Raw genomic sequence first — 14,539 nt, forward strand, 5'->3', positions numbered from 1 at the left:
CAGCTTAGCACCAGCCCACTACCTTCAGGCAGGACACTCATTCCTGAAAACCAATCCCTTTCTCAAAAATCTCTAGAGAAGAAAATCTTCCCAGCTCTCCCCTGTGTGCTTTTCAGCACCTGGTACAAAATGGCCTCATCTTTGCCAGCCTTCAGCATGGGCATCTCCATGACCTCTGCCCTGCCACCCACCAACACCAGCAGGCTAGCGTCTAGAGCTCAGCCAGGAGCCACCAAGGGCCCTGTGGCCCCGCCCCTGGTGCCCTGGGAGCCATCTCTCTGTCTAACTTTTGTTACAGGGAGTCTCAGATATGCACAAGAGAAAAAAGGGACACAGCATCCAGAACGGGCAACCCCCAATATCCAATACCAAACAATCTTAGCTTGAAAAGTGCTCGCTACTCCACTGCTACACTCAAGAACACCACGCATGTGTAAAAAGCACAGCGACACTGACAGCTACCCAGGAAAAAGCCCCGGAGAGAACCAAGCTGCCATCAGGGTAGACGCCCAATAGCACATTTGTGTGTTCCTGTTTTCACTTGATTGTGTTTTCCAAATTTTCTACCAGAAGCACCTGTTCCTTTTATAGTGAAAAGCAGGAGAGGACACAGATGTTCAGCCGCCACTGTGGGGGGAAAGGCCTGAGGTGGGAATAGGCTGGAGCGTACAGAGCCCTTTTCTCTGGAAGACTGTGACGCAGCCCTACTGCCCTCTGGCTGGCTGACAGGTCGTGTCCCTAGGCACAGCGGCACTCCTCAGTTTCTCAGACAAGTTTCCTCGACCTGCTGGCCAGGCCTCTCACTGCACACATGGCCCAAGGTCATCACCAACCCCAGGGCAGCAGCCTGGGTGGGGACGCGGCTGGCTGGCCTGGACATCACAGCCCAAGGGCCACCCCACAAACCGTCTGTGTGGTCCCCGTGCTCTCTCTTCTTCTGGGACCTCCCAGTGCTCCTGGTCCGCGACCACAAGAAAAACGCGCCTTTCCGCTTCTTCTCGCTGTCCTCATCTCCCAGCTCTTCGTTCAGGGATCGCCCGGATTTTGATTTTCCATTTAACTGTCATCAAATGGAAACCTTGGTTAAAACGCTGTGAAGTTATTTTACTATTATATAAGTGCAAAGGAGACAATACTGAGCTGTAACACAAGCACTCTATGGGATGGTATCGATGCTTCTGAGGGTCATAGTGTGGTCCTGACAGGACTCCAGAAACACAGCTGGAACTTTCCAGCATGGAGCGTCACCCGCCACTGGTGAAGAAGCCGACAGGGCCTCTCTTTACCTCCCATAGAACAGCTCTCAGCTGATGACACACAGCCCACAGGGGTGTGAGGCCAGCCTCGGGGAGGTCACCTTTTTTGGCGTGGACACACTGGAGTGTTCTGAACCGAGGCTGTGCTTGGAGGCCGGGCTGCTGGGGACCTCCTGCGAGTCTGGGAGTGCTCGGCCCTCCACTTCCGCCAGGATGCACTCCTGGTACAGCGGGGACTTCAGAAAGCGAGTGTAGCTATCAAACTTCATGAGATTGAAGATCTGGGAGGAGACGTAAGGCAGGACAATCACAGGAGGACCCGGACCTGCGGCCGCAGGTTCAGGGCTGCGTGGCAACCTGTAGGCCACCACTGGCCCAGTTCCAAAAGACACCATTTCAGCCCACCTTCCCCGCCAGCCCTGAGGGTACTACAGAGTTATTTCCAGTGTGCCTTCATATCTGAGCCTTCTGTCTCATCAAAAACCAGCCTTTATCACTCTTAAAATTAGTGAATTCTGACAACTTACAGAAGCCAGCAGCATGAGCAGACTCCGGAGAACTTTTATTTTGTTAAATAAGATTAAAACCAAAAGCGACTGGGATCTAACAGCAGACTGCCTTGAAAATGTCACCCTACGCTTCTGCGAACATCACCCACGTGGCACAGTGACATGCAGAGGCACGGCTCAAACAGCATGGGGCCTTGTGCGCATCACCACAGTGAAGTCCCGAACTGCAAAACCACACATGCGATACGCCATCACCATGAAGGTGTCATTTCACACAAATGCACACGTACAATGTGAAGAGCCGGGTCACTGCGGACAGGCACAATGTGGTTCAAGACTTCTTACTTCATGGCTCTGCTGAGACCCCCACTTCCTGTCTGCGTTTCTCTACCCACATCTGTGATGCTCTCAAAACACTGACCCGCCTGGTAGCATGTGTTCTTTGAAAGTGGACCATATAGGCCGAGCCTTAGCCTGGGCTCCCCACAAGCTCCCGCAGCCTGGGGTTACCTGGAGCTGCTGCTCCTTGAACATGTCCGGGTGAGGTGCACGGAGGACATCATCTGCTAGCTGGGCCTGGCTGTCGATGTTGACTGGGGTGGTGGCTTTGCTGCACAGAAACTTACTGAAAATCTCCCGGGCCCTGTAGGAAAGCTGACAGGAAAGGCGCCTGAGCAGCCCTGGACAGCTTCCTCTCCCCACGCTAGTGCTGCATGCCAAGGCCCAACACCCCCGGGCACGACAGATGTGTTCTCATGGCCCCAGGAAATACCTCTTGCTTGAATAAATAACAGTGCAGCCAGAATGCAGCAGCACTGAATGGGCTCCCCAACGATTGTTTAAATGGATACTGAAAGTGTCCCAAAGGCCTGGGCTAGCCCAGCAGCAGCTGTGCAGAGGCAATACTGCTGTGTGTCGATAGGCACACGTGTCTTAGCGAGGTGAGAGCACAGGCCCGCTCGAAGCATTGCAAGCAGATGAAAGTGGCCCCAGAGCCTGGAAGCGAGGCCACAGGCCGACTGAGCAAACAGCAGCCAGACCAGGCGGAGGCATCCTCCAGGCTTCTCCTGCACCTCCCACCAGGTGCAGGGGGAGAAGCTATGAAACCCATGGCCTGGGATGCTCTCCTGCCTCACATTTTCTTTCAAATTCCCCTAAATACACATTCCTTCCTCTGAATTCCAACACACTGAAAGACAACCCATCTGCCAGTAAAAGCTGTGGCTGAGGGCGTTTATACAAACCATGTTTAGGCAAAATTAAATATCATGTATATTTAAAAATTTATTCTGAAAAAGAAACGATTTTTTTCAAGCCATGTGAAAATATTTAACATCCATTTTCCAATGCTCTAGATACTCGGTGCGCGCTAAGCCAGCCTCGAATGAGACCACGCTGCTCTCCCACAGCCCCTACTTCTCAGTGTGGACTTACCTCTTTTTTGTCATGTGCAGGAACATGATTAAAATATTCACAGGCCTGCCAGAATAAAATGTTTTCTTCACTGAATTCTTTCCTTAGAAAATCCTAAGAAAAACACCATTCATTAACATTGACACAGGGTCCCACTTTCTTCTTACTTCCCTTCTACAGAAACCATGGGGTCACAAGCTGCTTGGGGAGCTGCCCAAGGACCTTGAGAGAGAAACCTCATTGCTTCTCAGCACTTTACAGAACCGTGCTGCTGCTTCCAGCCGTTTTCCCAAAAGCAAAACATCTCTTTGAAGAGTTGGCAGCAGGCACCTGGCTCCTGAATGCACACAGGAAGCTCCAGTGTTGTGAGCTGCAGAGAGACCCCGGCAGAGATCAAGAAGGCTGGGGACTCTCCCTGGGGCAGAACCAGAGGCAGGACTCAACCCACCCTCCTCTGGGCTCTTGAGAGGGCAGCGGTCCAGGGAGGGGAGACCCGTGCCACAGAGCTGCTCAGGGCCCGCAGGGTGCCGCTGTCTCTAGGGCGGGCTGCAGATCCTGCTCCATTGTCTCTGCAGAGCCCAGACTGTCCCGCTGGCCCCAGCTCTTCCCCACTCACAGAGAAGTAGCGGACACCAACAGGGTCCTGTAGCAGGCGCTCAAAGGACACAGCCCAGCTGGCGACCCTCCTCTCACGCAGGCGCCGGCAGCTCTGCACGCTGGGGAGGCTGGCATTGCTGCTCAGGCTGTTGTTGCTCACGCAGTCCTTCAGGTCAGCACCCGTCAACTCTGCGGGACCAGCACAGACAGCACCTGCACCCCGGCCCTCCGCCCTAGCCCAGCGAGCGCTCTGCCCACCCATGGGAGGCCCCGGGACACGCAGCAAGCTCTGTTCCCTCCAACACCTGTTCAGTTCAAACAGGCAGGGAATGAAACACAGACCCCAGCCTGTGTGTCTCCACATGTATGCACGTGAGCACACACACACATTCACATGTGCATGCTCACACAATGCCCTTACACGCACACTCATACACTCACACATGCACACTCGCCCGAACAACACAGTCACAGGGTTGAACAGGAAAAGCAACTAACCTTACACAAAAACATGAGCACACAAGGGGCACTAAGACCACAAGGGGCACTAAGACCATGCACAGCAGGGAGGCACTGCCCAAATGGACTGGGAGCAAAAGCAGCTGGGCGCCGTGGACTCCATGCGTGTTATGTCCCAACCCGGGGTGCCCTCGGGGGAGAGTGCGCAGTCTAAGGGGGCACGAGGCTCACCCTCCGGATGCGGAGCCCACATACCCGTGAGTGCACACTGCTCTGCATGTAGGCTCCTTCTCAACACAAAATGCTCAGGCACAGTGTCCAGAGCTGGGCCCCCAGCCACGCATGTCAGCCTAGCAACTTATCTATGGGGGACCTGACATGAGATATGGCACAGCACGCACCCTAGGATGCCGGCTCCTGCCTGACATGTCTGCAAAATGGCCCTTAATGGACTTTGGTTCCCAGCATCTTCTAAGCTCTTGAATAAAGAGAAGGGAGGTGCCCAGGAAGTCCCCATTCATCACCCTTGTCCACCTGATGCGAGCAGTGTTGTGGACATCCCTGTCCCTGAGTGGGCAGCCTGGCCTGAGCCCAAGAGGAAGGGATACTGCCCATTGTGAGCCCAGCCTCAGGGACTGCCACTCACTCTGCTGGAGCACATGCGTCTCCTCTGTGAGCATAGTGTGTCCCACAGGCGCTGTCCTTAGCCGCCAGCTGAGCCACGCCCTGCTGACCACAGATGACATGTGAGAGGGTGGCTGGCCACTAAACCTGTGCTGTTAGGAGGCCCTGGGCTTTGGGCTTGGTTTTCTGCTGCAGCTTTATGGAACACAGCTGACTGACAGAGCAGCCTCACAGAACCTTCTCAGCAGCATCATAAAATATGCTATGTTTCCCTCCTGCTCCTTCACCAGCCTCCTGCAGCACAGTGTGCAGGATAAGCTGCCCAGGCTGGCACTGTCTCAAAGTCGCGGCCACAGGACTGATCCCAGTGGACAAGTTAACTGGGTCCAGCTCCAGGCTAACAATTAAAATACATCTTGGTGGCTCATGCCTATAATCCCAGCACTTTGGGAGGCTGGGGCAGGTGGATCACCTGAGGTCGGGAGTTTGAGACCAGCCTGGCCAACATGGCGAAACCCCGTCTCTACTTAAAAAAATACAAAATTAGCCAGGCATGGTGGTGCATGCCTATAATCCCAGCTTCTCGGGAGGCTGAGGCAGGAGAATTGTCTGAACCTGGGAGGCGGAGATTGCGGTGAGCTGAGATCGCGCTGAGCTGAGATCGTGCCATTGCACTCCAGCCTGGGCAACAGGGGCGAAACTCCAACTCAAAAATAAATAAATACATAGGACAGAGATCCAAGATGGCCGACTAGCAGCAGCTCAGGATTGCAGCTCCCAGTGAAGGTACAGGGAGTGAGTGGACGCCAGACTTCCAGACGAATTTTTGTTGCCTACGGACCAGGAGTTTCCCAGCGGAGGAGCCCCACGGGTCGCCAGCGCGACTCTTTTGGCCGGAGCAGCGGATCTCAGTGCGGAGTATGCGGGACTGGGTGCCCTCTTGGTTGGCGTTTGGAGCTCCAGGAAGGCAGAGTCGCCCATTCAGCTGTTTGAAAGGGGGACTAAAGCCGGGAGCCAGACCGGGAGATTCCCGGGCAAAAAAGCGCCACGAATCTCAGCTCTGCTGTTTCAGCCCCCGCAGTCACCGCATGGGAAATTGCATAGATCCCGGCGCCTTTTCGGCAGGCGACTGGGGCACCTGGGAGAGAATCGGCCGTTCAATTAAGAAAAGAAAAAAAGGGGGCTCCGAGGCGGGGAGCCAGGTGATCGGGCTCAGCTGGTCCCACCCCCACAAAAAAACAGCAATTGGAAACGCAGACAGTTGAGAGTTTCACAGCAAGCACAGCTGAACCTGGGAAGGTCCAGCTCTGTAGGGGCGGGGCATCCGCCAAAGGAAAACAAAGAAACAGAAATAACATCACCACCAACAAGCTGGACATCCACTCAGAGACGCAATCTGAAAGTCAGCAATTACAAAGACAACAGGTGAATAAATACACAAAGATGGGAAGAAACCAGCGCAAACAGGCCGAAAACATCCGAAACCAGAATGCCTCTCCTCCTTCAGGGGATCGCAGCTCCTCATCAGCAAGGGAAGAAGGCCTGGTGGAGAATTAGTGTGATGAATTGTCAGAATCAGGCTTCAGAAGGTGGCTAATAAGAAACTTCTGTGAGCTAAAAGAACATGTTCTAATCCAATGCAAAGAAACTCAGAACCTTGAAAAAAGGTTTGACAAAATGCTAACGAGAATAGACAATTTAGAGAGGAATATAAGTGAATTAATGGAGCTAAAAAACACAATATAAGAACTTCGTGAAGTATGCACAAGTTTTAATAGTTGAATTGATCAAGCAGAAGAAAGGATATCAGAGGTCAAAGACCAACTCAATGAAATAAAACGAGAAGACAAGATGAGGGAAAAAAGGGTAAAAAGGAATGGGCAAAGTATCCAAGAAATATGGGACTATGTGAAAAGACCTAATCTACGTTTGATAGGTGTACCTGAATGCGACGAAGAGAATCAATCCAAGCTGGAAAATATCCTTCAGGATATTATTCAGGAAAACTTTCCCAACCTAACAAGGCAGGATAATATTCAACTCCAGGTAATAGAGAGAACACCACAAAGATATTCCTCAAGAAGAGCACCCCCAAGGCACATAATTGTCAGATTCACCAGGGTTGAAATGAAGGAGAAAATACTAAGGGCAGCCAGAGAGAAAGGTCAGGTTACCCACAAAGGGAAGCCTATCAGACTGACAGCAGATCTCTCAGCAGAAACTCTACAAGCCAGAAGAGAGTGGGGGCCAATATTCAACATCCTTAAAGAAAAGAACTTTCAACCCAGAATTTCATATCCAGCCAGCCTAAACTTCATAAGTGAAGGAAAAATAAAATCTTTTCTGAACAAGCAAGCACTCAGAGATTTCATCACCACCAGGCCTGCTTTACAAGAGCTTCTGAAAGAAGCGCTACACTTGGAAAGGAACAACCAGTATCAGCCATTCCAAAAATATACCAAAAGGTAAACAGCATCAACATAATGAAGAATCTACATCAACTAATGGGCAAAACAGCCAGCTAGCATCAAATGGCAGTATTAAACTCACATATATTATTATTAATCCTAAATTTAAATAGACTATTATGCCCCAATTAAAAGACACAGACAAGCAAGCTGGATAAAAAGCCAAAACCCATTGGTATGCTGCATCCAGACCCATCTCACATGCAAGGATATACAAAGACTCAAAACAAAGGGATAGAGGAAGATTTACCAACCAAATGGAGAGCAAAAAAATAAAAAAGATAAAAAGCAAGGGTTGCAATTCTCGCCTCTGATAAAATAGACTTTAAAGCAATAAAGATCAAAAGAGGCAAAGAAGGACAGTACATAATGGTAAAAGGATCAATGCAACAAGAAGTAATGATCCTAAATATATACGCACCCAATGCAGGAGCACCCAGATACATAAGGCAAGTTCTTAACGACTTATAAAGAGACTCAGACTCCCACACAACAATAGTGGGAGACTTTAACATCACATTGTCCATATTAGACAGATCAACGAGACAGAAAATTAACAAGGATATCCAGGACTTGAACTCAGACCCGGAACAAGTAAACTTAATAAACATTTATACAACTATCCACCCCAAATCCACAATACATTCTTATCAGTACCACATCACACCTACTCAAAAAGTGACTATATAATTGGAAGTAAATCACTCCTCAGTAACTGCACAGCATTTCACAGGTTTCAATGAAATATTGCTTGGCTGCTTGTTTGTTATTTTCCTCCTTTATTCCTTCCTGTCTCCATTGTTAAGCACAATTATTGGCATAAAAGAGGTTTTCAATACCCATTTTTAGACTGCATTCTAGCCTGGGCAATAAAGCAAGACTCCTGTTCTCTCTCTCTCTTTCTCTTCCTCTTTTTTTCTCTCTTTCATTCTTTTTTTCTTTCTTTCTCGCTTTCTTTTTTCTTTCTCTTTTTTTCTTTCAAAAAAAAAGAAACATCTACAATCTATTCTCTCTGAAACCTGCCTCCTTTTGGCTTCATCTGCATGATAAAAATTTGGTCTCCATAACCCTTTATCCTAACCCAGACATTCCTTTCTATTGATTCTAGGACTTTAGATAATAACTCTTACAACCAATTGCCAATCAGAAAATCTTTGAATCTCTCTGTGACCTGGAAGCCCCTGTGTCAGATGTCCCGCCTTTCTGGACTGTACCAATGTTCTACTTATATATATTGATTGACATATTTTGTCTCCCTGAAATAAATAAGTAAATAAATAAAACACATCTTACTAGCAGCAACCAGGAAGAGGGTCAGTGAGGCGGCACTGACTCCACTCTGGTAGAAACAACACTAAACCTTGTAGATTAAGCCCAGTCTGCAGACGTGCTCTAGGCAACAGGCAGAGGCCTGGCCAGAGGGCTTCCAAGGGGGACACGGTGTGGGCCCTGCTAATATAGAGAAAAGTGGACCCCTAGGGACCAGGAGAGCAAGCCAGGGATTTGATCCAACAGCATCCGTAATGGTCAGCAAGGCAGCCAGAGGCCATGCTTGGCAGGAGTCATCCAAAGTGCAAAGAGCATTTAGATTAAAAAAGAAAAAGTCAAAGAATAATCAAATAAGTTAAACTACTATAGAAAAAAATTAAAATAAAACTGAAAGGAAGTTCTAGGATAGGATAGAAACGCACAGTGTGAATGTTTCCTTGAATCCACCATGCTGTAGATCTGCTATCTGTGAGATAGAATGTGTGACCGCAGAGGCCGCCAGCAGGCACTGAAGGCTCAAAGGTCTGCGCTGGGGCTGCGGTGGGAGGTGCAGCACGCCCTGAGAGGACGCACACTGGCGCTCACACTCAGGACAGGGCGGCCAAGCCAGGTGTCCTGGGACCAAGGACAGAAGGATGGGGGCTATGTGAGGCTCCCTCTGTACCCAGCATCTCTGCCACCATGTCTACAGAACCATCTGGAAATGCCTTGCTTAAAGAATCCCAACATCCAAAACTTCCCACATGGCAAGACCCCCGTTCTGCCTGTAAGTCAGGTGTGAAGCTCTCACGCATACACTCACTTGCACACCCACTCTCTCTGGAGCAGGGGTCCTGGGAGGAGGCCCACTCTCTGTGCTCGCCTAGTGTCCTGTCACCAGGGGATGGGGGGACAAAACATCACAGGCAGGAATTCTCTCTAAACGGACATATCACACCAATACTTGCCTACGGGTGTCTTGTTAGCACTACACAGTGGAGCGTGAAGCTCCTGTGGAAAGCTACACGGGAAACGAGGGGAACAAATGAGACGAGCAACAGGGCCAGGCCAGGCCGACCTAACACGTGAGCACACACAGACCCCAATCCCAAACACACAGGGCCAGGCCAACCTAACACGTGAGTGAGCACACACAGACCCCAATCCCAAACACGCAGGGCCAGGCCGACCTAACAAGTGAATACACACAGACCCCAATCCCAAACACACAGGGCCAAGCCAACCTAACACGTGAGCACACACAGACCCCCAATCCCAAACACACAGGGCCAGGCCAACCTAATACATGAGCACACACAGACCCCAATCCCAAACACGCAGGGCCAGGCCAACCTAACACGTGAATACACACAGACCCCAATCCCAAACACGCAGGGCCAGGCCAACCTAACATGTGAGCACACACAGACCCCAATCCCAAACACGCATGGGACAAAATCAGTGTCACTCGCAGGACACAACAGAGAACAGAAACAGACCCTGAGTGTCTCAGTCATAATCAGGGTAGTGGGTGGGATGTGTGGGGAAGATGACCTCTGAAACCAGTCTAGTTGGGTCTCTTCCTTCCAGCATACACTGAAGCAAATCCCAATGAATCAAAGATTTCAATGGAAATTAGAGAAATACCAGAAGAAAATGTGGGATAATTTTTTAAAACATTGGAGTGAGGAAAGCCTCCAGAAGGAAGACATGAATCCCAAGCCACGAAGACAGCACTGATACGGTGCACGGCACAGAGGCGCAAATCTCAATAGGGAGAAGCACCATGAGCCAAGTCCCCAGACAGGAAACTGTGGGGCACAGGTGGTGGGCGGGCTCCCTTTCTACATCAGATCACCCATACTCCAAGAAGTAAACCATCAACAAACCAAAAGGAAAAGAGGTCCAGGTGGCCACCAAGTAGGAGAAGGCACCTGGACACTCACAGGCGTGCCAGCTTCACCACAGAACGCAGGCCATGAGCCGAAGCCTCAAGTGGTTTGCAGCCATCCTCCTGGTCAAGATCATGGTGTCAGCGACGTCTGGGCCAAGAAGCACCTCCTGCACTGCTGGGAGGAGCAAGCGCAGATCGAGCCCTCTGATGACACTGACCATGCCCAGAACCAGCTCCTGCTGCTGGGGTGCGCTTGTTCATCAGCCACGGGGAAGGTGCAGGACGTCCAGCCCAGTGCTGGGAGATGGAAGACCAGAGATGGCTGGACGTCCCCCGGCACAGGACACGAAATGGCATGCCCTGTCTCAGAAACAGGCTCGGGTGTTGGTCCTGCTCCGTGTCCATTCCAACACACAGGCACACACTACCTATGTAAAAATACGATCAGGCAGGCTGGATGCCGTGGCTCATGCCTATAATCCCACCTCTTTGGGAAGCCAAGACAGGAGGATCACTTGAGGCCAAGAATTTGAGACCAGCCTGGGCAACATAGCAAGACCCTGTCTCTACAGAAAATGAAAATAAGTTAAAAATTAGCTGGACGTGGTGGTGCGCACCGGTGATCCCAGCTACTACAGAGGATGGCTTGAGCCCAGATTTCCAGGCAGCCATGTCACTAACCTTGCTATATTTTATGCTGACAAATGAGGCAATCCTCATGAATGAAGTATCTGCATTATGAGCACCATGAGGTTTTTCCAGCTTTTTTTCCTGAGACAATAGATGTTGGCTAAGAATTGAGAGGGAAATAGAAGTTAACTGGCCTCCAGGTAGCAAGGGAGAGCTTCCATGCCTGGACAAGCCATGCTGAGCCGGGTAGAGCAGCAGGGGGCCCGCACCGAGCAGCACGCAGTTTACCCTGGGGGCCAGTGATGAGCAAGGGACAGCAGGGTCCCTCTGGCGGCCTGGAGGGTGGCCTGGGGCTGCCTAGGGGAGGCCCAGCTGAGGGGCCGTGGAGGCCAGGACAGGAAGACAGGGGAGGCAGAGAGGAAGCTGCCCCACTGCACGCTGTGGCTGGCACAGCTCAACCCTCCATGGGTGCTGACACTTTTGCTCCTCAATTCCAACATACAAGCACAGTGACGCCTGCCTCCCTTGTTGCCAGTGGAGGGGACATGGGCCTCTCCCTGGTACCACGCAGATGTCCCATACCAGCCCCCAGGCCTACCTCCCCTGTTCCCTGGCCACGCCCTAGGCCTTGCCGCCTCCCTCTACTCACTGATCTGGGCTCAAGCCCACCTCCCTCAGCAGTGGGGCCAGCCACCCACAGGGCTGTTCCCGGTTCAAGCGCCAGTGTGTTGTGGTATTAATGAATACATGAATGTTAACTGAATATAAATTTTGAGGGAAAGATAACTGGTATACTGACTAACCTCATTTTCAAAAGCTTTGGCAGATACTAATTAATTATTTTCTAAGGCTCACAAATCAATAACTGACTCTTTAAAAGTCTAATCAAGAAAGAAAAGTTAATGTATTTTAAACAGCAAATGATGACCCATCTGGTGTGCTGGGCTCCACTGTGCCAGCTGTGCCCGCCCAGTGAATCTGCATTCCCTCCCAGGCCTGTCCCCGCTTCCGCCCTTCGGGTCCTGCAGAGGGTTTCCTATACAGAAACCCACATGGCAGCCCCTCCTGAGAGGGCGCAGCCTTGAATACCGAGGAGCATGGCAGAGAGCAGACAGACGCAGGCACAGCTTGGGGGCCGTGTGCGTGTCAAGCCCTCTGCTGGACCTGCCCAGGCTGCAGGACCCACTCCAGTGAGAGTTGCTTTAGCTGCAAATAAACCATTTCCAAGGAAGGGACAGAGGTTCCAGTCCAGTCCGTGCTCTCCTCTGGTATTACAAAGACAGGAGGCGTGGCCTTGCCAGATGCTCCCGGCATTGCTGGAAATGAGAGCCGCGCCCCCTTCCCACAGTCTCATTTTGTAGCTTTGTGCTGACACAGTCGACTGCTGCAGCAATTCCTCTGCCGGTGTGAGGCCACAGCAAGGGGGGCCTCCACTCAGGCAAGGGAGCCTGCAGAGGAGGAAGCGAGCACATTCCCTGGAGGAGCCAGAAAGAGAAGGCTCTAGGCCACAGCCCTGGCTGCCCACGCCACCCCCGCCTAAGGATCAGGGCACAAAACTCATGACCCAGCTCCTCAGCTTCCCAGGGGCACGCATGGACGGGACCTCCGGACACACGGGCCTTCCTGAGTCCACTCACTGAGTCCAGCCATTCGTGAAAGATGTTGGAATCTCTAGCAACACACACCTTTCTTTCTTTCTTTCTTTCTTTCTTTCTTTCTTTCTTTCTTTCTTTCTTTCTCTTTCTTTCTTTCTTTCTTCCTTTCTTTCTTTTCTTTCTTTTTTTAAAGAGAGAAAGGAAGAAAGAGAAATAATTAAAAAAAAAAAAAAGAAAAAAGAAAGAAAAAATGAAGGAGAGGAAGAATGAGGAAGAGGGAGAGGGAGAGAGAACTGGGGTTTTGCTTTATTGCCCGGGCTAGAATGCAGTCTAAAAATGGGTATGCCTGTAATTGTGCTTAATAATAGATACATGAAAAAAAAATGAGGGAAGAAAGAAAATAACTAACAGCCAACCAATATTTCATTTAAACCTGTAAATAGGTGTGATGTGGTACTGATAAAAGTATATATTTTGTGTATTTAAAGTGGAGAGTTCTATAAACGTTAATTAAGTCTACTTGTTCCCGATCTGAGTTCAAGTCCTGGATATCGATGTTAACTTTCTGTCTCATTGATCTGTCTGATATTGATGTTGAAGTCTCCCACTATTATTGTGTGGGAGTCTACGTCTCCTTATAAGTCTTATATATCTGGGTATTCCTGTATTGGGTGTGTATGTATTTAGGATCTTTAGCTCTTCTTGTTACATTGATCCTTTTATCATTATGTAATATCCTTTTTTGCTTCTTTTGATCTTTGTTGCTTTAAAGTCTATTTTATCAGCAAAAATTACAACTCCTGCTTTCTATTTATTTATTATTTTTGCTCTCCATTTGGTTGGTAAATTTTTCTCCATCCCTTTGTTTTGAGTCTTTGTGTATCCTTGCATGTGAGATGGGTCTGGATGTAGCATACCAATGGGTCTTGGCTTTTTTTGCCTGTGACTTTGGATTGGGGGATTTAGTCGATTTAAATTTAGAATTAATAATAATATATGTGAGTTTGATATTGCAGTTTAATGTTAGCTGGCTGTTTTGCCTATTAGTTGATGTAAATTCTTGATTATGTTGATGCTCTTTACTTTTTGGTATTTTTGAGAAAGGCTGATACTGGTTGTTCCTTTCTATTTGTAGTGGTTCTTTCAGAAGCTCTTGTAAAGCAGGCCTGGTGGTGATGAAATCTCTGAGTGCTTGCTTGTTCACAAAAGATTTTATTTTTCCTTCGTTTATGAAACTTAGTTTGGCTGGATGTAAAATTCTGGGTTGAAAGTTCTTTTCTTTAAGGATGTTGAATATTGGCCCCCACTCTCTTCTGTCTTGTAGGGTTTCTGCTGAGAGATCTACTGTGAGTCTGATAGGTTTCCCTTTATGGGTAACCTGACCTTTCTCTCTGGCCGCCCTCAGTATTTTCTCCTTCATTTTAACCCTGGTGAATCCGGTGATTATGTGCCTTGAGGTTGGTCTTCTTGAGGAATATCTTTGTGGTGTTCTCTATATTACCTGGAGTTGAATGTTGTCCTGCCTTGCTAGGTTGGGAAAGTTTTCCTGAATAATATCCTGAAGCATATTTTCCAGCTTGGATTGATTCTCTTCGTCACATTCAGGTACACCTAATCAAGCATAGATTAGATCTTTTCACATAGTCCCATATTTCTTGGAGACTTTGCTTGTTTCTTTTTATCCTTTTTTCTCTAATCTTGTCTTCACATTTTATTTCATTAAGTTGGTCTTTGACCTCTGATATCCTTTCTTCTGCTTGATCAATTCGGCTGTTAAAACTTGTGCATAGTTCGCGAAGTTCTCGTGTTGTGTTTTTCAGCTCCATTAATTCACTTATATTCCTCT

At 49.3% G+C, this 14,539-nt stretch overlaps 1 protein-coding gene across 6 annotated transcripts in view; it reads right to left on the bottom strand.

Annotated features, from left to right (window-relative positions):
• The window catches only part of RGS12 (regulator of G protein signaling 12), a 162,089-nt gene that overhangs the window by 20,923 nt on the left and 126,627 nt on the right, over positions 1–14,539 (bottom strand). For all 6 annotated transcript variants that reach the window (XR_001820557.2, XM_017514339.2, XM_037733414.1 and 3 more), the window contains 5 exons: positions 3,795–3,964; positions 3,200–3,292; positions 2,276–2,419; positions 1,358–1,537; positions 907–1,060 (listed from right to left, as the gene is read on the bottom strand). Coding sequence is in view for 5 of the 6 variants with exons in the window: in XM_017514339.2 (XP_017369828.1) it covers positions 907–1,060; positions 1,358–1,537; positions 2,276–2,419; positions 3,200–3,292; positions 3,795–3,964 (741 nt within the window). In the remaining variant the exon portion in view is untranslated. The remainder of the gene's footprint in view (positions 1–906; positions 1,061–1,357; positions 1,538–2,275; positions 2,420–3,199; positions 3,293–3,794; positions 3,965–14,539) is intronic.

Source organism: Cebus imitator, unplaced genomic scaffold, assembly GCF_001604975.1.
Source record: "Cebus imitator isolate Cc_AM_T3 unplaced genomic scaffold, Cebus_imitator-1.0 Scaffold522, whole genome shotgun sequence".
In the NCBI taxonomy this organism is placed as follows: Eukaryota; Metazoa; Chordata; class Mammalia; order Primates; family Cebidae; genus Cebus; species Cebus imitator.